The sequence below is a fragment of the Sceloporus undulatus genome, chromosome 2, assembly GCF_019175285.1.
Source record: "Sceloporus undulatus isolate JIND9_A2432 ecotype Alabama chromosome 2, SceUnd_v1.1, whole genome shotgun sequence".
Lineage (NCBI taxonomy): Eukaryota > Metazoa > Chordata > Lepidosauria > Squamata > Phrynosomatidae > Sceloporus > Sceloporus undulatus.
The window spans coordinates 241,376,261-241,400,071 of record NC_056523.1 but is presented as its reverse complement, the minus strand read 5'-3'; the positions used below and the strand labels follow the sequence as shown (position 1 = coordinate 241,400,071).

Sequence of the window (23,811 nt, the reverse complement as noted above, 5' to 3'; positions counted from 1 at the left end):
AGCAGAGAAGGAGGCGAGAGCAAATAGGTCGGTTCAGCTGCTTGGACTCTGGGCTCAGCTGTTTAAAGAGCAGGATGTGAGTTATACCTGAAGGTTAATTGCGGAATAAAGCATATAAACATATAAGCAACTGTAACAACTAAGCTAAAACCCTACGTTGTAACCACCTGTGTTTAAACAATGAGTAATGGTGAATAGTTTCATTATCATCTTCTGTGAAATCATTTTTGTTTACACATGCACACCTTTCAGGGCTGCTATGTTGAGATTAGGGTATTGATAAGGTCAGACACAGTGCTATCTGTGGTGCAGCAGATAGACACTTGCGGTTGCTATCTTTGGTGACCAGTGGGGATTGAGTCTGAAAAAGAATCCACATGGAGTCACAAAAGTGATTATTACCAGACGTAACAGCAAACATTGTAAGTTTAACATTCAAAGGTGATAGTAGCCTCTACAGTCAGAACATTATGCTAAGTGGTAGCAATCATGGGATAAGTAGAGGTCACCACAATAGCCTCTGTGTAGTTATTTAATTATTATAATTATAGCAAAAATGCTCCAGGCCTGCAAAACTGAGTCATAAAAACCTTTTAGAAAATGTTTACTGGTTTCATAGGAATTTGGCATTCTAAATCCAAAAATGACTTCAGATTTGCTCCATCACATACAGTTTTGTCACAATATGCTTTAACATTCCTGTATTGTAATATTTAACTGAATGAAATGAGCTTGCAAAGAATTATCCTGCAAAGAGTAAGACAGGGTTAAAGTCTTCTAACAGACTTTCAAAACACTTTAATTTGCAGACATGAAACACAAAAATCTGTTCAAAAGTACTAAAAGACATTGCACTGGAACATCAGCAACCATGCTCAAAGCTGAACAACAACTGAATTGATTTTTAAAAAATCAAATTTGTGAAAGAACTGCATGGGGTATGACACTTTTAGCATTTTCTGAATTCAGCACCCAAAATACATTAAGAACACAATATTTAAAAGTTTTTAAATTGCAGGTCCATGTAATTAGCTTTCAATACTTTTTTTGGTGGAATAACATGTTAGCAACCATCTGTAACATTTGTGGATTGTAGCTCCACAGCTTTTGAGACCATGTTGCTCTGTAAGCAGCGTGTTGTGACACATCAACTGCAAAAGCTATGTTTCGTAGTCCACATTAATCCATTACTTGGTGCAGATCTTCCCCATAGTTTTGAATGCTTATCTTCAAGCCACCTACATGGCTGGTGAGATCAGAACCACTTCCAAATCACAGACCAATTCACCTGCTGCTGCTCATTTAGGGCCCGAACAGACAGGCCAAAATAAAGCTGCTTTGGATCACTCTGGAGGTATGTTGTTTAAATGGTGCATGAGTCTTAGAGGCCAGAAGCTGCACCAAAGCCATGCTCCAGTCCTAAGGACTGCAGCGCAGCTTTGGAGCAGCTTCTGGCCTCTTAAGATGCATGTGTCATTTGAACAGCATACTTCCAAAGTGACCCGAAGCAGCTTTATTTTGGCCTGTCTGTTCGGGCCCTTAGTCTGGCTGTTAGATGATTCAGCTCTCTTCAACTCTGACAAATGTGCATCCATGTTGTGCTCACTGGTCATGTATATATTAGCTTTTCTTCTCACTCTGCCCACATCTATGTTGTTTTGAATAAAAAACAAAAACTGCCACTATCTTCTATTCATGCTTCTCCACTTACATTGCTTGCAGCATGCTCAGGGTATTTAATGAGAAGTGGGAAGCACAATGGTTACAGTATGCTGCAGAAGCAATGGGAGGGCAGGATTCTGAGACAGATGGAGGTAATACATGAATATGCAAAACTCAGAAGCAGAAGGGTAAGTGGACTCAAAGTAACAAGAAAAACACTTTATTTGACATGCTGCTGCCAAATGTTACAAGGAAGGGTTGATTGCAACTGAGAAAAGCCAAGCAGGTGGCCACAGCTAAAACAAAGATGGGCAAGACCAATCCAAAAAGGAGAAGGAGAAAGCAGCTGTTGGTTCAGGTTTAATGGATAAAATAGCTAAAACACAAAAGGACCGCATAGAAGATGGAAATGGAGGCATATTTTTTAAAAGCAAAAATGTGTTTTCAGCTATAAATGCATGAAGAGATTTTATTCAATAAGGAAAAACTAGTTCAAAGAAGGGGCAGGAGAAAAAATAATCTAACATTCCAAAGAAGCTGAAAGTGTTTATTAGCAATAAAAATTCTTCTTAAAAAAGAAGTAATTGTTTACATAGAAAATTAGTCCATTTAATAACTCCTTAAATTAAGATGATAATTTTTCCAGCAATGCTTTTGTTGCTGTTGCTTCATCTTTAGTCTTTTTTAGTTTTGGAACAAGACTTTTTAATCCAACTTTGACTTGAGCCACCACCTCTTCGTCAGAGCTCTGAAGAAGGCTGTAAAAGAAGACCAAGAAAATTTCAGTAACAAAATCAATGAAAGATAAACAACAGAGAATAGATCTGCTTTGCCAATATTCAAATTGGGGTTATCACTTCCTAGCAAGAAAGGATAGACAGCACATCTGGCGAAGACAGTTTAACATGAATGACAATTTACTGAATGCTGTGGAATTTCAGGAATATCTGGTATTTAAAATAAACAAACAAACAAACAAAAAACCAGGCTTCCTAAATGTCTTCTTATTATAAGGGATGTCCCTTATTTCAGGGATAAAAAGCTTTTCCTCTTACGCAGATTGAACAAGATGCCAAAAAATCCTGTATCTTGGGTTGTGAGCCTTTCATAAAGACAGAAATTTAATTAACAAATGTGGAAATTTATTAATTTTACAGAGAAATACATGGCTAATATAACTTAAATCAATACAGGTTGAGTATCTCTTATCCAGAATTCCAAAGTCCAAAATAGTCCAAAATCGTCCACATGGGCAACTGAGATAGTGACACATTTGCTTTTTGATGGTTCAGTCAGTGTACACAAACTTTGTTTCATCTACAAAATTATTAAAAATATTATGTATAAAATTATCTTCAGCCCCCCCCTCCAAGGTATCACATTATTTATATACAAATATTTCAAACTCGAAAAAATACAAAACTCCAAAACACATCTGGCCCCAAGCACATCAGATATGGGAGACTCAAGCTGTACTTTCCTTTGATATTTGGGTAGAACATAAACTTGTTAATAGCAACTTCCTGATCATCAGCCCTGCATGCCATAAATTTAGACTGTCTCTTATTGCTATTTTGAAAAACTAGCAACACCACATAAAATAATGCTGCTTCTGTGTGTGAAACCATATCTTCCCAACAAACTGTTCTATAGGATTATTGTGCTTTTATTGCAAAGGTCTTTGAGGCTCAATGCAAGTGAACTAAGCTCAGCAAATGCATTTCAATATGATTTGTTACAGGAATGAAGCTGAAAATTACACGCTGGCTTGAAATGCCAGCCCTACTGCATGCTCCATCAACTGTCCAAATCTAAGAAGTCAAGCTGGAAGCACTCACTGGAAACCAGAACTAGGTAAAGTGTTTTTTGGTTTTTTTAAATTACACCTCCAGATATCTCAAGTGTTGTTCTGATGCAGGATTCAACGAGCTGCAGCTACACACAACTTGACTAATACTGCCATTCTTAATAAGATTCTAGAACAGTTTAGATTATTTAAACAACATGACATAACAAGAGCAAAATTCAGCCACACATCAGCAACTATAGTCAGCAAAAGAACCAGTTCAAACAATTTAACTTTTTTAAAAGCATGATAGAGAAGATTATATTAGTCCAGGACTAAAATTATAGACAGATAGATACCAGGCTGGCACAAGAATTGCACAAATGGGACACCATAACCAAACAATCTCTCTCTGTTCTACTCCAAAAACAGAACCTCTTAGACAAGAGTTTAGGCAGTTGCCTTGTATACACAGGCAGGCAGATAAGGTTGATATGGAGTCAGTTTGCTGCTATCTACCTAAACCTCAAGACCTGTGGGATGTCATAAGAAAGGCCAAGGATTGTGTTATGGCACAATAACTGTCAGTGACTGCAAGGTTATTGGTTAGAGCAAAATCCAAAGGCTCCTGCACCTTTTGTTGTTGTTAACTGACTTCAGGTGTCCTGTCCAGCAGTAAACCAACATTTAAAAACTCAAGACAGTGATTTTCATTGTCAGGGCTGGCCAGAAATTGTTACAACCACATAATTAAACTGCACATAATTCAAATGTCAGGAGGGCTTAATTCTAATTTGCTAAAATTAATAAACTCATGTCTGCTACTTTTCTCATATCACCTCTTTTCTTTGTTGTTAACAGTTTGTCACTCTCTCTCTCTAAAATGACCTTGAGCATGTTTGCTTTCTTCCCTGGCTTATTTCACCACCTGAACTGAGCTCACAGTACTAAAACATAGTTCTCAAATATTTCTAAAACATGCTATAACTACTGCATATACCATTATCCATACTACATTATGGTAGGAAAAAAGCACATACAGCTCCTGACATTAAGGTTTGATGATAACAATCCTATGAATGACAGACCTCTAAGGCTCAACACCCCTGTTCAGGTCTTACAGACTCAGGACCATAGCTTCCTAGATTGGATCTATCCATCTGGAATGGAGTTGTTCTCTTTTCCTACTGCCTTCTCTCTTACCAAGCATTATTGTCTTTTCCAGAGAGTCATGTCTTCTTATGATACGACCAAAGTATGACAGTCTCCATTTAGTCATCTTGGCTTACAGGGAGAGTTAAGGCTTGATTTGTTCTAGGAGTCTTTATGGAAGTTCATAAGTAGCTCTGTTGCACTGACATCGCCTAATTTCATTTGCAAATACCTGGCAGAGAAAGCAGCTGAAAGAACAGCAGGCTGGCCAACCGACAGTAAAAAGAACTTAGGAGGGGAAAAAACTGTGCTGGGAGAGATACTGAATTATGGAGTCTACATTTTTAAGAGCCAGGGAAACTTAGCTTTCAGAGGGAAGAACAGCACTGATAGCCGAATTAATAGGACTGAAAATAGGATGAAACCATGTTCCAGGCAGTAACTACCCAGTTTGCAGAACTTTACCACATTAAGGTGTTTAGTGGGCAGTAGCATCTTGTTCTATGGAGAACCACTGTGCCCTGATAAAACAGCGAAATGACAGATTCATTTGTAACTTCTAACTGCAATGCTATTTTTGTCATAACCTTCTGATTAAACAGCCACATCCCCCGCCTTGCTTTTTTTTAGATACATAATAAGGATTATGTTGCCAAACCAAACAGAATGAGGGAAGAATTAACATGGCTTGTGGAGTGATTAAAAATCTGTTTTCTCAATGTGACCTAAAATACTTTTGCCTCATCCAAAAACAAAGTACTACCAGTTTGTTCTACTGCATAGCTTAATTTTATATGTAATATATGTATATATTTTATACAAATTACATAATGTGTGTATGCGCACGTGCGCGCGCACACACAAACTCAAATTATTACCTTAATTCATTGTATTCATTATTTAATTACTTAATGACATCAAGAATATATTTGTGTGCTTGTGCGTATGCACCTTAAAGTAGCCTACCGATTTATGGCAATTCCACGAATTTCATAGGATTTTCTTAGGCAAGGAATACTCAAGAGGTGGTTTTGCCAGTTCCTTCCTCTTAGATATAGCTTACAGCACCTGGTATTCATTTGGTGATCTCCAACTAACTAGGGCTGACCCTGCTAAGCTTCTAAGATCAGACAGGATCTGGTACCTTTTCCAAAGTATTTCTCAATTCCATAATGACATAAATACTAGAGCACTGTTCAAAGGAAGGTACCCACAAATATTGTGCACACAAACAGTTAATCCAGGTAATGGCTTGGATCCTAACACATAATCTGCCAATTTCTGAGCTTTCTATGGGCCTATGATCTAGTGGAGGCTTCTGCTGGATGAAAAAAAATTGGGGGGGGGGGGGAATCACTGATTTCCCTACTCTCTGCAGCTCTGGTATCTCACATCCCCCACTGTTCTAGAGGGTACTGAAACTCTCTAGAGGAATTTCAGGGGTTTAAAGGTTTGGAAGAGGAGTGATATTCAGAGGAGATTACTTCTCTTTACCCCGAGAGCAATGGAACTGTACTGCCAAAGCATCAAAATCCAAGCCCAAGCCCAAGATATCAGTTAGAATCCACCCACAGCCTATGCTGTGGTTCCAGAAAAATCATCTTTCTTTTTTTAACAAAATTAATACAATGATAAACCCATTCACATATATACAAGCATCTAACATTCAGGGCAGGGATTGTGCATGGTTCTCAGTTCAGTACCAGGAAATACAACTCAACTTCACTGGACACACACATGCAGACAAAGATATACCATGAATGTAGGTATGGATCTATGCTTATCTTGCTTGATCTGGTTAAGAAGCCTTACACAAATGCATGAAGGATAATTGAAGACACACAAATACAGAGGATAAATAGCTCAAAGTCTGCAGTCATGTGCATACTTTAGATTTAGAATACTATGCCACACCAGAAACACTCACCCATAATCTTGAAAAGGGCCCAAATTTTGAATCATTTTGATAAATGCACTGCAGTCAAATAGTCAGGAACCTAACAGCCAACATACTACTTGTACGTATCAGCACTAATAGTCTGCAGTATTGGGGAAATGAAGCCTTTCTACCAACAGAATAATGCTAACTTTATTAATATTATTACATATTAATTTGATTTGTTACATTTATATCTTGGCTCCTCTTCAATGAGCAAAGAATGACTGGCACAAGGTCAGTGAATGAGTTTCATGGCTCAGTGGAGAGCTGAATCTGATTCCCAGTCCAGTACGCTAAACATTGCATCATGTGAGAGCTCCTACCAGCATGACACTCATATGGGTCTGTTTTTTTGCAGAAATGGCCATAAAGTCATTACTAATTACTTATTGTAATCCCTGACCCTCCAACCATATTCTGAAAGTACTTGTACTTTTTTAAAAGTGGCAAGTGAGGCTGCTGTTTAATATTCAAATAAATATTCTAGCCATTCCAATTTGATGTTGTTCCATGACCATTAAAACATCATATGAAACATTGACTTAGCTAATTCCCACTTTATCCTGAACATACACAGGTGGATTATATTGGCTCAGACCATTAGTTCATCTACTCCAATGCTATACCAATCGGGGCTGGTAGTAGCTTTCCAAAACCTCAAGCTCTCCCTAGTTCTGCTAGTTTGTTTGTTTTAAAGAAAGAAAAAGTGCTGAGGATTGAACTTGAAGAACTGTTTCATGCATCTATCACTGTGTGATGAGCCCTTCCAGAGTGCTTGCTACTTTGTGGGCCTGTTATCACTCTAGTAAAGAAAAAAGCAAAAGGGTAGAAAGTCAATGTGGCTTGTGAGGTTGAAGAGAGGCAAGAACAGAAACATTACTGGTTCACCCACTCCCGTTGCACATCTTGGTGTCACCTTAAGAAAATCAACTTGTCTGTCTTTCAAAAGGAGTGATGCATGGGCCTTATCTAAAGTTTGAGCCTAGACACTTCATGACTAAGTATCTGCATGAGTTTCTACCTCACCACTTCAACACACTGGCTCAAGTTGTTCTAAACTGTGTAGCACTTCCTGAAGCAGTGAAAAAATCCGTTTCTTTCTGGAATAGTAATTTTTCAGATGAGGTAAGAAAAAAGAAGAAAAACAACAACAACCACCAAAAACGTTCTTGGTCCATAGCAGAAAGTATCAGATGAACCGGGATATAGCATAATTCCTATGAAAAAAGTGGAAGGACCAGAAGTTGGGAGAAGAAAATCTATTGGGGGGGGGGGGGGGGGATTCAGTTCAAGGCAACAGGGGGGAAAAGGGAAAGTATCATATGTGAACATGATCCAGTGGGAGGTATTCCTAATTAAAATCATTAGTTACACTGAAAAGAGTAAGTAACTGAAATATAATATCCCATGACATTTTAAAAATATATACCAGAACCCTGTATTTCTAGATGAATAGCAGAAATTGATGTACTGTATCTTCACTATATCCAAGATTTTTCATCTCTCTTAATAGAGAGAGAGAAAAAAAGAAAAGTTTTTTTTTTTACATTGGTTGGAACAGCTCTTCACAAATCTTTAGTCAACATCTGTGTGGAGGATTAGAGATTTTAAAAGGAATTAAGCACCCTTGTCAAATGCAAGAGATCTGTTCTAAAATGTCATGAAAAATCCCTATAGATCTATATTAGGAAGCCAGCAGTTCAGCATTAAAACTCCAATCATAAACCTATGAATGGATGTTTGATTAAAGCCTGGTGCTTCTGCAGTAACCCAGAGAGGCACAGGCATTATTTTGCTCTGTCTAAGCATAAGAAATTGAGAAAATTAGAGATTGCACAGTGGATAGTGGAGACTTGTGGAAGAAGGCCAATCTACTGCAGACAGATTTTTTATTTGCTCAGGCTATACATTTTTCTATCAGGTCAGAGTGGCTTTACTTCCTTTCATCATCTCAGTTTGCTTTTACTGAATGCATTCTTAGTCCTGAAGGCATCTCTCTGCAGTGGACAATATGGGTCAGCCAGACAGACGTAGTCACATATTAAAGAATCTGCTTTGATATAGGGAGGTAGGCTAGGTGATATTTATACTACTTTTCCACAGGTCCCTGAATACATTCACTGATACGCCCATTCTAAGTTAACAGCATACAGTATGTTGTCATAGTGATACCAGTATTAAAAGCTATGCTGTCAAAAAGTGGCAAGGTAAATTTTTAAAAAACAAATTGTGAAATATCTATAGCAGTTTCAATGTAAAAATGATTTCAGTTCTCTACCAGAGCAGGTGCTCACTACTAACTAGCTAGAAACCATTTTATTCCTGCATACCTCCAATTATATTTCAGACTTTTTTTTACAAATGAGGAGAATGTGAAAACCTCACAGTCTGACTGGGTTGTAAAACAGACTTTCATAAGAACAGAGCTGTTATTTTTAAGCTGCTTGTTCCAGGAGTACACACATGATTGCAAGAGAACTTTGTTACAATATCACTCTCATGTATGCTGTATGATACATACACAACCAGTAATGGATATATCATAAACCTTATTGAAAGACAATCTTCATGATTGTGTCTCTCTTATGTAAACTGAATCACCACATTATAAGACAGGAATTTGGTGCTCCTGAAGGTTTTGAAAACCAGGCCTCCAGACATTCTAATACCACCAGATAATGTGTTGTAAGAAAGATAATACAGTGAGGATAAAAAGAAGACAGCAGCTGGAAACCTTTAAAAAGAAAGCTATGTGCTTCTATTTAATTCCAGATAAAAAAATACAGTATCTTGTATTCAGGGATATCCTGGCAGAGTTTGTCAGGCTAGCAGAGAATAAGATGAAAAAAGAAACAATGTCATATTTAATGAGTGACATATTGGAGTTCTAGTAATCCCTCACTTATTTCAGAGGTTAAGGACCAGAACACTGTCAAAAAGTGGACAGTTAAAATGTGGAACTCAATACTGTATTATATGATGTTATATTAATGTGAAAGCACAAATATAAGAATACCTGCACAATGTAAGCAGACAATGACTTCTACAGTATACAGTATACAGACAAAAGGAAAAGATGGTATTGAGTTGGGGGGGGAAAAGCAGCATATGATTGCAAAAGCATAGTGTAAAATTGCCATCTTTTCATTCAATCTGTGTATGGTATACTGTAGAATCGTTCATGGTGGCTTGTGCGCTTAGATACAGCATTCTACAGGTATTCATATTTATATTTGTGCTTATATTTGTCAAAAGAACAAACCACACATTGAATAAATGGGTTCTGGTAATGATTTAACAGCATCAAAAGAATGGATTGTTGAAATGTGTTCTGTTGAAAGGTGGGGGACACTTGCACTGCTTATTGGCAAAAGCAGGAGGATTCACAATACAGTGGTCCCTTGGTATCTGTGGAGGATACCAAAATCTGTGGATGCTCAAGTCCCATTGTCCCAATGGGATTTTGCCACCCCTCCCCTTGCAGCCCGCCTCGTCTTCTCCTCTTCCTCCCTCCTCCTCTTATCCCACTGCTGTTGTTGCCTTCACCACTGCTCCTCCTCCTCCTGCCTCCTCTTCTTATCCCCCCTCTCACCACTCTTCATCCTCCCGCCTCCTCTTCCTTCCTTCTCTTCTTCTTACCCCTGCCACAGTGCTTTCTCTTCCTCTTCTCCCCGCCATCTCCACCGGCACCCTTCCTCCTCCTACCCCTGCTGCCACTCTTCTTCCTTCCTCCCCCTCTTCCCCCCTCCCAGTGCCTCTGCCCTTCCTCCTCATTCGCTTTCTTCCCTATCACCATCACTCTTCCTCCTCCCTCCTTTTCTTCCTTCCTCCTCTTCCTCCACTGCCTCTTCCTCCGTCTCTTCTCTTCCCTTCCCCTGCTCCTTCCTCCTCCTCCTCCACTGCCCCCTCCCTATAGGGTTGCCATCTGAGGATGTTGAAATCCACACATGGCAAGTCAGCAGATACAGAAGGTGGACTCTACAGTTATATACTGAATGTATGCCTCAAAGAAAGTATGGATGTGAATTCCAATTCAGCTATTGTGTTAAGAACTAAAGAACACATGCTGGGTTTTCAATAACTGAGAGGCATTAGAGGGTCTTACCGACACAGAATAATTGCACCACGATTCACATCTGCCCAGGTCTTCAGAAGGTCAATGCTCACATGCTCCACCAATGTTCTTGCAAAACATCCTGTTAAGTGTAGAGATCAAACTGGGCATTACACAAATTTAATTATTTGTGTTAAATATATATGAATAAATTATTTATAAAGTATTATCTATTAAAATCATATAGTATAATACCGTTAATTACTCGTTAATTGTTTCTCAATGGTCAATCTAAAAAAAATGTGACTACTCAATACTTTTGCACAACCATGACTACTTTTTAAGCAATGCTCAAAAATCCAACCACAACAGCAGAATTCTTTGAAGAATTGCTTGTATCCCAGCCCTTCAGTGACATATATCAAACTGCTTTTGAGCTCAAAGGACAAGCCTAAAGCTGGCTCAGGCATTCAAAATTACTTGTGCAATTCTCTGCTTCCTGGACATTCATATGTGACCATTTGCCTTATATTTCACAATGTAAATTTTAATCTGTTTAACATTTGGGCTTGCAGTACAAATACACACTAGAAAAATAATAAACTAAGATTAGGGGGAGCACTACACAACAATAGAAGAAATGAGGATAACACATATTGCTACTTTTTTAAAAAAAAAAGTGCATTGTTTCTGTTGTGCTGTTAGGTTGATTGTGACTTATGCCATTGCCTTTTTCTAAGGCCCAAAGAGTGTAACTTGGCCAAAATCAACCAGTGGATTTTGATGGCTCAGCAGGGATTAGAACATTAGTTTCCTGGAGTTCTAGTCCAACACTCAAACTACTACATTACTATGGCTCAAACTCACATACAAAGATCATATCAACTATGCCATAGGAGATGTCAGCTATATTTTGTGTGATATTTACTTATTAGCTTGAATCTTCTCTCTCCTCTGCTCCAGCACTTAATCTTCTCTCCAATATACCTGTGTCTAAACTATTTTTGTACTGCCTGTAAGAAAAATCTACATCCCTCAGATTGTATTATTCCCCTTTGATATTTTCAGTCATATAGAACTCTCCCCCGCTATTCCGCTTAAGACTCTTTATCCTCTTCTAAATTTCAATCTTTCACAAAAATATTTTTACCTGTGATCCCAAAACAGACAATCATACCCAAAATACTAGGATCTTGTTGTCCTGCCCACAGGCTAGACATAAAATATATAATAAATGTAATTTATTTTGATACTGATTGTTCATTAATTGCATTAGAAAAAAGGGACCCATTTTCTAATGCAATGTGATACTTACGGGGAGTCCAAAAGCAATACATACCGAGAGGCACATTTCCTATTATGCTGAAGGTAATATATAGTGATCATACGACTACTAGCACATCTGTGATGTGAGTTCACAATGTTTACAGTCTTACTAACATACCATCTCTGCCACTCTCCCTCATTTTCTCATCTTGCTCGATTAGCCACTTCAGAACCAGATGACCTGCTGGATGTTCTGCAATGTGAAGCTTTAAAATAATGGAAGAGTCACTGCACAATTCTTACTTCCATTATTCCCAACTCTGTATCTTTAAAACTCTTTAACAACAAATTAATACTAATGCATAACAGAAGTGTTCCACACAGATATTTTTTTCATCTAAGTTGCAAACTAAGTAATCCAATGATGATCAGATAGTAAGGCATTCAAAATTTAAAAAAGACCTAGATAACCATTCAGATATTAAATGAAGATTCAATTCAAATTTAAGCTAACCTACATCTCCAGACTCAAATACAGTCCTCCCTCCATTGTTGTGGACTTTGAGTTCGTGGTCTCAGTCCTTCGCCGACCGGCAAGCAGGGAAGGTTAAAATGGCACGCCCGCCCAAGCACGCAGGCACTGAAGCCAATGGGGCTTGAATATGTGCAAATTTCTATTTTTGCACGGGGCGTGAATGTGTCTGGAAAATTGACCCTATGAAAATGGAGGGTCAACTGGCCTTTCATTTTTCATTTATGACTGGTTTCGTCTCTCTACCTCTTTTTTAACTTGAGAAATTTTAGAACTAAACAACTAAATATTTTATGGTAACATGCGTAATTTCCAAATATTGTGCAAAATGGTTATGACAATACAACAAACAGATATCCCAACACAATGTTTTAGGACTAGAATGCACATAAAAACAGATATTTAGCCCATGGTTTCTGTTTTTCACTTCCTATCCATTTAAAAAGCCGGCATGTTTTAGGCATTTGCACAGATTGAGGAATGCATGACATAACCCAGTGTACCATTTACATTTAGCTAAAACATAAAAAATGCATATGCTGAAATATGAGAAGAAATTGTGTGTTTGTTATTTACATATAGTGGGCCCTCCAGATTCACAGATCCATGAATTCAACCAATATTATTAAATGACAGCAAAGTGAATATGTACACTACTATTTAATAATATGGGGCATGGCCAGCCATGATTTTTGTATCCACACAAGGTCCCAGAACCAAACCCCCAGATCCGAAGGGCCCATTGTACAGGCATATCTCAATTAATAAAGTTTCTGACAAAGAAGCTCCTTTTTACAAAGTCTTTTTATCCTCCTCAGCACCCCCCTTTCCTCCTTATCATCATCTACCTGGAAATTTTTTAGCATCATCAGCACTGAGGGGATGATAAAAGAGGACTGAAGAAACAGGGGCTTTGAGTGTTGGGCTGCAGCAGTGTATTTAAAGTAAACTAAGCAATAAAGCTTGAAATGGGAAAAATGGCTACTCTAACCAATACTGATTGTAGATGCTTCCAGAATCCCTTACGGAATATGTATAAACAGTAAAACAGACAGAAAAGAGGAGACCAGATAAACCTGCTTCAACAGGAACTCCCAGAATGTGTGTGTGTGTGTGTGTGTTTTTTTTTTAAAAAGGCACAGATCTTTAAATTTGTCCACTGACTTGTAAATCATATGAAAAGAGGAGGCTGATGAAAGAAACAGTAATCCCTGGATGCATTTTGGAAGAAGCTTTCAAATGTTCTCTGGGGGGTTCAAAATGTTTTTATTTACTTATGCATGGATTACGTGACCTGGTTGTTTCATTTTAATTGTGTATATTGTTAGTTTCAGTGTCACTGAAACATATTCCACTATACTACTTTTTTGTGGTGCATGAAACCACCCCTATTCTTTTTATGTTATTTCTCCATATGATACCAAATTTTCTGTTAAAATAAGGCCCAGGAACACATTTACTTTGTTACTGGAAGTGTACCTGTATATATCCAGAGGATCACACTTCTATGAAATCCCAACAGATTACCTCCTGTGATCAACAGTTTTAATAAGTAAGCAAATTAAGATTGCCCCAGAAAACATGATTAGCCTTTTCCTGATGATGGGATGCTGAATCAATGTAAACTGTGAGATCCATGGGCTTCTCTTGTTTATTCTGATTCAACACCAAACTACAGCAAATCCTGTCTAAAAAGGAATATATATATATATTCTAAAGCATGCTCCTTAAGTCTTACCTGGCCATCTTTGCCTCCTGGAACTATCTCTCTTGCAGCAAGACTTGCAATGATTTTCATAGCAGGCTGGACATCACCAACAGCATGCCTGAGGATACCTGTCACTACAATGAATGCAGCTTTGTCCATCACCATTTCTTCAGTATGCAGGTTCAGATAATTTAGTAAGGCAGGAGAAACAGCTTCCAGGAGTTCACGGTGGCGAACATCTACATCTTTTTTACTGGTGGAATAGAAGATATGCAAATACTAGCACTTTTCTTTGCACAGAATAATTTGACCATCTTTGCTGCCCAGCTTAAATAGTAGTCCTGCCACACTTCTTACAATTGTTTCCACATGTCATTCTTGAGAAGGGAGGGAGCTAATCAAGATGAATAATGCAAAAATATTCTTTCTACAAGAATCAGCTGAGGTTTTTCCCAACCAGAAACTCTTGCAAGTGGGAGTGATCCATGCCTGGATGAAGATGTTCCAATCAGATGAAAAATGGTCCAATTGGATGAAAAATCACTGCACCTAAGGATTCTTCTTCAAGTTGAAGATAACTGTCAAAACAGTGCACTAGAGGCGCGGCAACAAACCTTCAACCCAAGTGCCTCTGAGGAAGCCAGCCAACCTCCATTCACATGGATTTTTTATAAAAAGCCTGATATGCCCATGCAGGGACTATGCCAATGGATGTTGCAATTATCATAATCACAAAGTCTTGAGAAAATGAGAGTGGAGTCCATGGTGGTCATGAGTATGTCCCTCAACAAAAAGGCATCAGCTATTTATATAGTTTGCAGGTGTGATTTTCAATTAAGAGTTGCTTGATTTACTATAATGCAGAATAATTCAGAGTTTGGTAGTTTAGGGTTCCTTTACTGTGGTGGATAGCTTGGTGTTTGTTTTTTTATTTTGATATACAAGTTGAGTCTTCCTTATCTGGAATTCTGAAATCCTAAATATTCCAAAATTGTCCACATGGGTGGCTGAGATAGTGACATTTTTGCTTTCTAATGGTTCAGTGTACACAAACTTTGTTTCATCCACAAATATTAAAAATATTGTGTATAAAATTACCTTCAGGCTATGTATACATGAAGTTTAGATCTGGGTCCCATCTGCACACCATCTCATTATGTTTTTGCAAATATTCCAAAATCCATACAAATTCAGAAATCCAAAACACTTCTGGATCCAAGCATTTTGGATAAAAGAGACTGAACCTGTATGATTATTGTGTTGTAATTTATTAGTAGTTTGATATTATTTATGTCTGTTAGTGCAATATAAAAAAGTTTTTAAATAAAGAGTGTGTCTACCTGGGTGCAACTAGCAACAGAAGCTATTTTTGAGGTGAAGAAAGTATAGCCAAATGCAGGTTACCATATTTACCTCATTGCTGTCCTTTTCAATATATGCTTTTATTAATGGAAATACCATGGGGAAAAACTTGTTCTGCAAGTAGCCTCTCTCATTGAAAAATCTGTCTCTTAAACTGGCAGACAACATTAAAGAATGACATCCACAAGACTCTGGAAAATCACTATTTCCTCTGGATCTGACAAGCAATGTCATTTAGTGTAATAAATATCTTTTAGAGTGGTTCACTGCATCTTGGTAAGAGAGTGTTTAACTTTTCATATAAAACTCTTATTGGAAAAGTGTACCTATATAGGCAGCCAAAATAGAAACAGGTATTTAAATAATAGTTCTGCAAATAATACAACCATAAAATGGCACAGTAAACTGTAGTTAAAGTGAAAACAGAAGTCTCCAAATGAAAACTTTTCCTAGATACTATCGGGAGACTTATACAATGGCAACTGCAACTTCCTTCACCAACTCCCAAAAACAGTGGCAATACAAACCCACAAAGAGTATCTCCAATACAAGTATCACTCAATTTTTTAAAAAGACAAAAAATCCAAGATAATTACACCTCTTCTTTGTCCTCCTCAAGTCAATTTATATAGATTGACACACCAAAGCATGATATTTCAAAGCACACAGTATAGCTCTTCTGGAGCTCACACACAGCTCCCATTCACCCCAATGGGATTCAGAGGAGTGAATTTACTTGCGAACAGTGTGTGTGTGTGTGTGTGTGTGTGTGTATGCATATTATAAGGAAGTCAAAATGTAGCCAGTTCAAGAGCAATTGCATTTTCTAGTTACCTGTAAGCATTCCCATCACCCTGCTGCAGAATTTTGATTACTGCTGGTGAGAAATATGTAGGATCCCTTGGACTTAACAGATGTAACAATACTTTCCTTCCATACTTGTTGTTTACAATGTTGGCTAAAGAATTAATAATTTCCTAAAAGTTGAGGAAACATAAGAAAAAGCCTGGTTATCAGTAGAAAGACTGTTTTCAGTGAATAATTTCAGCTTCCGTTCATACTACACTTAATTTTATATCCCACTGGCAAGTAAACAGAATAATGTGCTGCTCCATGATTTGTAAATGTGTCCATGTGTGGAGGCAAAGGATAGGCAAGAACGAAGCAAACCCTATGGTTATGATAACAATGGCACAATCACCCCATACACTCCACCTACCTATTTTTACTCTCTTCTATTCTTGCATAAATATTTAAAAAGAGGAAAACAAAACAATATTTTAAAATATATTGAAGCAAATTTGCAGATATAATGAATACAATATTTTAAAATGCAAACTACTGACCACAGTAGTATATCTCCTTTCACAAAGCAGATGAGTTTCAGGCAATTTTGGGGGTGGGGGGTGGGGGGAGCTGGTGAGTCATGTTTACTTCCTCCCCATTTATTTCTAATTTGCTATTTACACATGCTCAGTGAGCAATTTTGGGGGCAGCTGCTGTCTACCTTGCACATTGTAAGTAGGCACACACACCAGAGCAGAATCCCATTCTTTATCAGCTCAAGCTTTTATTGCATTATTTACTGCAGACATGCTGCTGCAACTGGAAACCAAAATCCTGTGTTCCCCCAGTCCTCCTTTGCCATTCTCATAAAACTGATGCTGTTAAAAAAAACCTCCAGCTTGAAAGAGAAGAAGAGGAAAAAGGAGGTGGGGTGGCCACAAAGACTTTGGCCCTGGAGAGACTGGCAAAAAGCGCTGGCCTGTGGGTGGAGTCAGGGCTGAGCATATACACACAAAACACCTTAGCACCACCACCAGGGCAGCATTTTGGCATGTGCCACTCCACATGGCACACGCCATGATGACACACCTCTGGTGCTGCATCCAAATGGTTTTTCCAGCTCCTTTGTGTTCTGCGGAGGCTGAGTCTTGGGGCATGTGGTTGCTACGGCACCAATATAGGCAGTAAAGGGGTGGCTGCAGACCACCCCAAAGGGGCGGTCTGTATAGCTCCATAGTTAAACGGAGTTTCTTTATCAGAAGATTTGTTAACTGAGGTATGCCTGTATTTTACTCATCACCGCCTATATTGGCTCAGGGAAAAAGAAAAAAAAATCACATGCGATGAACACCTAACTTATCATCTCCTTTAAAACTTTCTCTATAACACTGTTCCTACAATGTTTCAGCATGTTAGTGATTCCTTATACCTCATTATCCTTATCTGTGGAAAAAGAATTCTCAGTGAGAGGATGACATTAAGACAAAAAACATTTTACCACAATCCTAATCATTTGGACTACCACCCTTCTGCAGCTGCTCCAGACAGTTTCACAACAATATAGATATATTAACAGCATTTATCGGAGTCCACAGACAGCATAGCAGTCAGAATCCACATCAAAGCAGGTTTAAACCACGTACTGTGGTCTGATTCTCCCCTGACAAGTCAGAGTAATAACCTGCAGTTTGTTCTATAATTCTTTCTTTTGTTTGTTAGGAGAGAAATAAGCCAGAGTTGCAACCTCTTCCTAAGTTTGAATGTATTGCTGAACAAACCATGGAAAGAAGGTCCATGGTTTGCTTAGCCATTCCTGCCTGTAGCAAGACCAATTGACAAGTATGTATAGGCATGTTGACCCCTTTTCAATCCCGAACTCAAGAACTTTTGACAATTCTGGCCTGATATGACTTCCATAAGTGCCTGGCCAAGTTATATTCACTGTACGAAAACATCTCTTGTGAGAATTGCTGTCATCTGCCAGAAAGAGAGAAAACTGTCCTGATCCCTGACCTAGAAAAAGAGAGAAGGCCTAAAAATACAGACACCCTACTCTGGCTACCTCTTCTACACAGTTCAGATTCCATTTGACAGATATTAAACTAAAGCCATAAATGGAAACAGAAATATGTACTCAGGGCTGTAGATCAAACAGAATCTAAGAGTTAGGAAGTAAAGACATTCCTTTGCCATCCAAGAGGGATAGTGTTTTGCTTATCCAGCAAACAAAACACATTTGGCAAAGATTTTCCCTATGCAACTGTTATCACAAGTACTAAAAAGGAGACTGTGACCTGTTGCAGACAGGCCAAAATAAAGCTGCTTCGAGTCACTTTGGAAGTATGGTATTTCAATGATGCATGCGTCCTAAGAGTCCAAAAGCCGCACCAAAGCCACGCTCCAGTCCTAAGGACTGGAGTGCAGTTTTGGTGCAGCTTCCAGACTCTTAGGACTCATGCATCATTGAAATACCATACCTCCAAAGTGACTCAAAGCAGCTTTATTTTGGCCTGTCTGTAACAGGCCTGTAATAGTTGATAACTGGCTTCAGCAATGAAGGTGGAACCAGTCACACAGAACTAGGCAGAAACTGGATGCATGACGTACAGAGGTTGCTGAAATCCCCCCCCCCACTTTATAGTAAGGGTGGGCAACCTCACAGAGTTAGGGACCAATTTTTACTCCTATGATCCCTCTCATGGCACACTAGCACTTCCTGGCATAACAGACATCACATTACTACCAGTTCCCATTTCAAGCTGATTTTTGGTCTGAAATAAGTATTCCGCACAGCTGCGGAGATGAGATCAAACTAAACTGCCACATTTGCAGGGGGCATTGTTCATTTTGGGACTGACTCCAAGTAGAAAACAACAACACTGAAAGATCTAATTTTTTAAAGAAGAAAATGTGCCAAGTAGGCTTTCAAAAGTATTTGGAGGACTAGAAGGGGCTTTCAGGGCTGCAAAAGTGCAGTTTGGGGGCTGCATAAAGCCCACAACCCAGTTATATTTCCTAGCAAAGGCAACAAGTACTGTTGTAGAACACAAGCAGGAAAGCCCCCAGCAGCAGAACTGATTCTCTCAAATATCTGGGTGATTAACTGAGACATATCAAAAGGATATACCTTCAAGAACTACAATGGACCACATTCTGAGTGACTGAACAAGGGATATTCAGTCAAGACATGTTCTATCAAGTCTGTCAGATCTTATACATCAGCATTCCTTCCACCCACAAGCAAGGGCTTATCCTCTCACCTGAGGATGTTCAAATTATCAAGAAGCAACATGGTGACAAACACTTGCAGCACACAAAGCTACCGTCTCCTATCCATGGGACACTGAACAAGGAAGATCTTAAGTAAAAAGCCTTCTATCTTCTTGTTCTGTGTACATATCTGGAGCTCAAAATTTGTAACCTTACCATAATGTAATTCATACACACTGATCCTACAAATATAAAACTTTCAGTGATAGCTGCAGACATGAGAGACTGCACCTCTTGATGTTGTCTGAAAATGGATGTATATCCAGGCAAACTGTGCAATTATTATACAGTAATGATGGTATAGATGATACCACCTTCTATGAATGGTGTGGATTTACCTCTGACAGTGATTCATTTTGCACATAAGGTGCACATCAGATTGTGCATGTGACAGGTTGATTTCACAAAACAAAACGAAGAGATATGCTTTTAGCAAAACAATTCTAATCAGTTTGTGTGAAGTAGCTTGTTTTTAAAAATATGTTCTCAGCCTGAAGGACCCCAGGAGTCTCAAGATGAAAACAGGAGGTCCTCGGATTCACAGGGTGCTTTAACTGTTGCTGTGTGTTTTTAATTGTTGTATATTAATCTGTCGCTGTTCCCCAGCTCAGTCCACAGGAAGAGACAGGTAAGAAATAACAACAACAACAGGCTCCCAGGTTACCACAGCCTTCTTGGAAAAGTCTTTTTCAGGATCTCCTGCCAGCAGTGTGTCATAGATTATGCATGCAAAGCTTTCTAAGGGGAAAAAGTAGGGTACCCAGGGGAGATGTGGCTTTTTACCAATGAGGCTCTTCTCTCTCCTGGGTAGAGAGGAACTTCCGCCCTGTCCCAACTCTAAATCTACAGCGCTATATAAATAAAGCATAACAACAACAACAACACCTCTCTCCAGGCAGTGGCTCTGCAGGTTCAGACTACACAGTAGACCATAAGAAAAATATGCAAGTGTGCCTTGCAAACATGCCTTAATCTTGTTTTTGGAGGGCCTGCTCTCATTTTAAACATGAAGTGCTAGAGACTAAGCTTGGCAAATATAAATAATCAATTCAGCATTTCAACAAACCCTCGCATGCCAATGCCTGCTCGCTTCTCTCAAATCATCACCAATCTACTAGCATAGTTTTTGAAAACCTTTTGGGAGTAGCCATTGTTAAAAATATTCAAAGGCTTTAATAGCTACAGTAATAAAGGTCTCTATGGAACCAAGAAATATAATATAACTATCACTAAAGCTATCCATGAAATCATTAGGATGGCTAAAAGTCTTTTGGGAATTCAAATATAACAGCCTTTTACAGCATTTTGGAAATCGTGCAATAATTGCCATTTTAAAAGGCTTGCAGATGGAGGACAGGACAGATTCTGCAATTTCTACTGTGGAGCTGTTTCATATGATAGTTGGTAAGAACTCATGGGAGTAAATAATAAAGCAGCTGCTAAAGACTCTGATTGGGATAGTGTGATAGTCTGAACATTAAAAAACCTAGCTTCAGGATATTATTGTAACAGATACCATCAACACTTTTGGTAGTTAATAATATAAATGCTACCAAAGATGTTATTTGTTTTTGGACAACATTTTTGGATAAATGTAGTCTATTTTCTAATGAAGATGATTCTTTTTATATTTGGAAATATTTTCTTATTGGATACCCAACCCCATCCCATTTCTTAATATAACAACTGCCATATGCTTCTTAAGATACTTATATTGCACAATCATTAAAGAGACTTTTAGGGTCTCCAGAGTCAAGGAAGATCCAGACACAGGTCTCTCATCATCTTGTCTAGTCTGACCCTCAGTCTAATCTTCAATAATGCTGTCTATCAATTCACCAAGAACAGAAGTGAGACTAACCATTAGGTCCTTTCATGGCTCTCCCACCAGTAGAAGGTAAAAGGCACCGATTTCACGGTTCAATTAGGATTTAAAATTCAGACTTCAATTGTCATCGGAAGGCTGAAACAGGATTATAGCTGTGTGAGTTTAAAAGACCTGTCCAGTTTCATTAAAGGAAGGCAGTTGAACTGCACCATATACTCAAGATAAGTATAATGACAAAAATCATAAAAGAGTACAAACTGTGAGCTAAAACCACATTTAAAAGATCAAAAATAATTGCCTGTTTGTCTGCAATGCCTCAGTATTGCTGGGGTGACATATTAGATATCTGACACCCCTACTTGCAATCTTATCCCCTGGAATAGGATTATATCCTGTATATTATTTTCTGCAGAGGTAGAAAATTATGTAGGACTAAAAGGTATAATGCATTTCAGCTGCAGATTTAAGACCACTAATTCTTGAGATATATAGAATAGAGATTAAATTCTACTACATCTCTAGAGGTTGATCTAGTCCACTGGAGGAACAACTCAAGCATGATAAAGTATCCTTCTACAATATCAAAATAATGTTTTCCATCTTGTTTTCCTGCCCCCAAACCTTGTGTACACACACACAGACACACACACAAGACTAGGTACATGTATTCCTTTAGTGAAGGAAGGGATGTAAAGCAGGACAGGGATGCAAGAGGTAAGCACAGTTCTCCATCCCATTAGGTTTATTCAACTCCAAATGTGTACTGGAGGAAGGTAGGGTCTTCTATAAGTGGACACTGCACCATTAATTAAGTCACTGAAGTTTTCTCTTGTTTGTATATTACAGACTGAAACACTATGAACAGAAATATCCTTCTTCAATGTCATGATGAAAAGAAAAACTTCACCCACCCAGTCATATTTTAATCCCATGCATAATCATCTATGAGGCAGCTGATTGATTTTAGCATATATTTAAAAAGCATCCAGCATATCACAATGCTTTAGTAAATATACTTCTTTTTATTTTTATTTTCATTTTCAAAAACATAACCACATAATCTGGTCAGAGATCATGGCTATGTTTCCAATAGGAGAATTTGAATTAGGAACACTAAGGAGAATTTAGGAAAAGGAATTACTTACAGATAAAACCAGCTGTTTCACAAGTTTTGTATCATCAATGCAGTCAAATGCTGCCAGCAGGACCAAGTGTGAGAATTCACCCTGAAATATGAACCAACAACCATGAATACTATACATCACAAAAACCTCATTAATCAAACAAGGTGGTCTTCCACACATATTAGTTCATTTACTAAGCATCATCAACAATGCCGACTCACTCCAATTAAGCCAGAAGCCATTAAGATCAGATTAAGTGATTTCACTGTATACTGGTTCAAAGTAATTAATTGCAATTAAGTCTCACTGAACTTTGAAAGAAGCCCAGGAATGTATTGCTATGTTGTTGTGGAGTGGGCTGCATTAAAATAAGAAGATGTGTTGCCTCTTTGTTGGATGTTAGGCAAAACAGATCTATTTCAAAGGAAGACCTGTTCTACAGAATAAAGTCATATTTATTCTATACTTGAGCTAGGTATCAGGCCTCATATAATACAAATTTGTTTTAAGCATCCCATGAACATGAGGTTTTATTGATAAAGCATGTTATCATATCACAGGTGCACAGAAGTGTGTATATACAAATCCTGCCTCTGTCATTGGTTATTTGCTATGGAACTCTCCTCTTTTCTCTAATCTTTAAATATTATGATACATTTTAACTTCTTTTGAATTCACAGAATCATATACATTGTACGTTTTACATATTTGGAATATTATAGAAATGGAAGTCTTAGCTGCAGGCTTAAGCTTACCAGGGAGTAAGCCGTAGCGAGTACAGTGAAACTTATTTCTGAGTAAATATGCACTGGAAAGAACTGTGTTGGTTTTTCCTTTTCTAGATAGTAGCTTAAAATACTTACAGTAGCTATTTTTTCTACATATGTCTTCATGGTTTTTACAATGACTTTTCTGTCCTAAAAAGAGAAAAGACAGAAAAGGAATAAGCTTATTAACCTGTAAATAAATGTACTGTTATACTGTATAAAGTCAGGGTTCTATCCTCAAATTCTATCATAAAAATTAATACAAAGCTTTGCTGATCCAAGACTCATTGAAAAGTCTGAGACACTTAAGAGCCTGAGTTCTGTCTGAGGGTTAGAAAGCTACTCTGCAAGAGCACTCTTTAAACCTGACTCACTATGCTGGAAAATATTCCTTGAGTAGTTCTGCTAGTGTGCTGTAGTGCAGTGGTACTCAAATGTTTTACTCTTGGGACCCCCTTTTACACCGATATGTGGACATTATACCTCACTGATGTAGTATATGAATAAAAATATTGTGTTTATTTAGTGTGTGTTTGCATTCATATATCTTGTATATTGATATTTTAATATTTTAT

General features: G+C 38.1%; 1 protein-coding gene across 4 annotated transcripts in view; it reads right to left on the bottom strand.

The window, feature by feature from the left end:
• Positions 1-2,183: 2,183 nt before the first annotated feature.
• The window catches only part of PUM3 (pumilio RNA binding family member 3), a 38,990-nt gene continuing 17,362 nt past the window's right edge, over positions 2,184-23,811 (bottom strand). For all 4 annotated transcript variants that reach the window (XM_042452542.1, XM_042452544.1, XM_042452546.1 and 1 more), the window contains exons 12-18: positions 23,333-23,386; positions 22,491-22,571; positions 16,296-16,438; positions 14,130-14,352; positions 12,038-12,125; positions 10,645-10,735; positions 2,184-2,420 (exon numbers count right to left, since the gene is read on the bottom strand). In XM_042452542.1, coding sequence (XP_042308476.1) covers positions 2,288-2,420; positions 10,645-10,735; positions 12,038-12,125; positions 14,130-14,352; positions 16,296-16,438; positions 22,491-22,571; positions 23,333-23,386 — 813 coding nt within the window. In that variant the 3' untranslated portion in view covers positions 2,184-2,287. The remainder of the gene's footprint in view (positions 2,421-10,644; positions 10,736-12,037; positions 12,126-14,129; positions 14,353-16,295; positions 16,439-22,490; positions 22,572-23,332; positions 23,387-23,811) is intronic.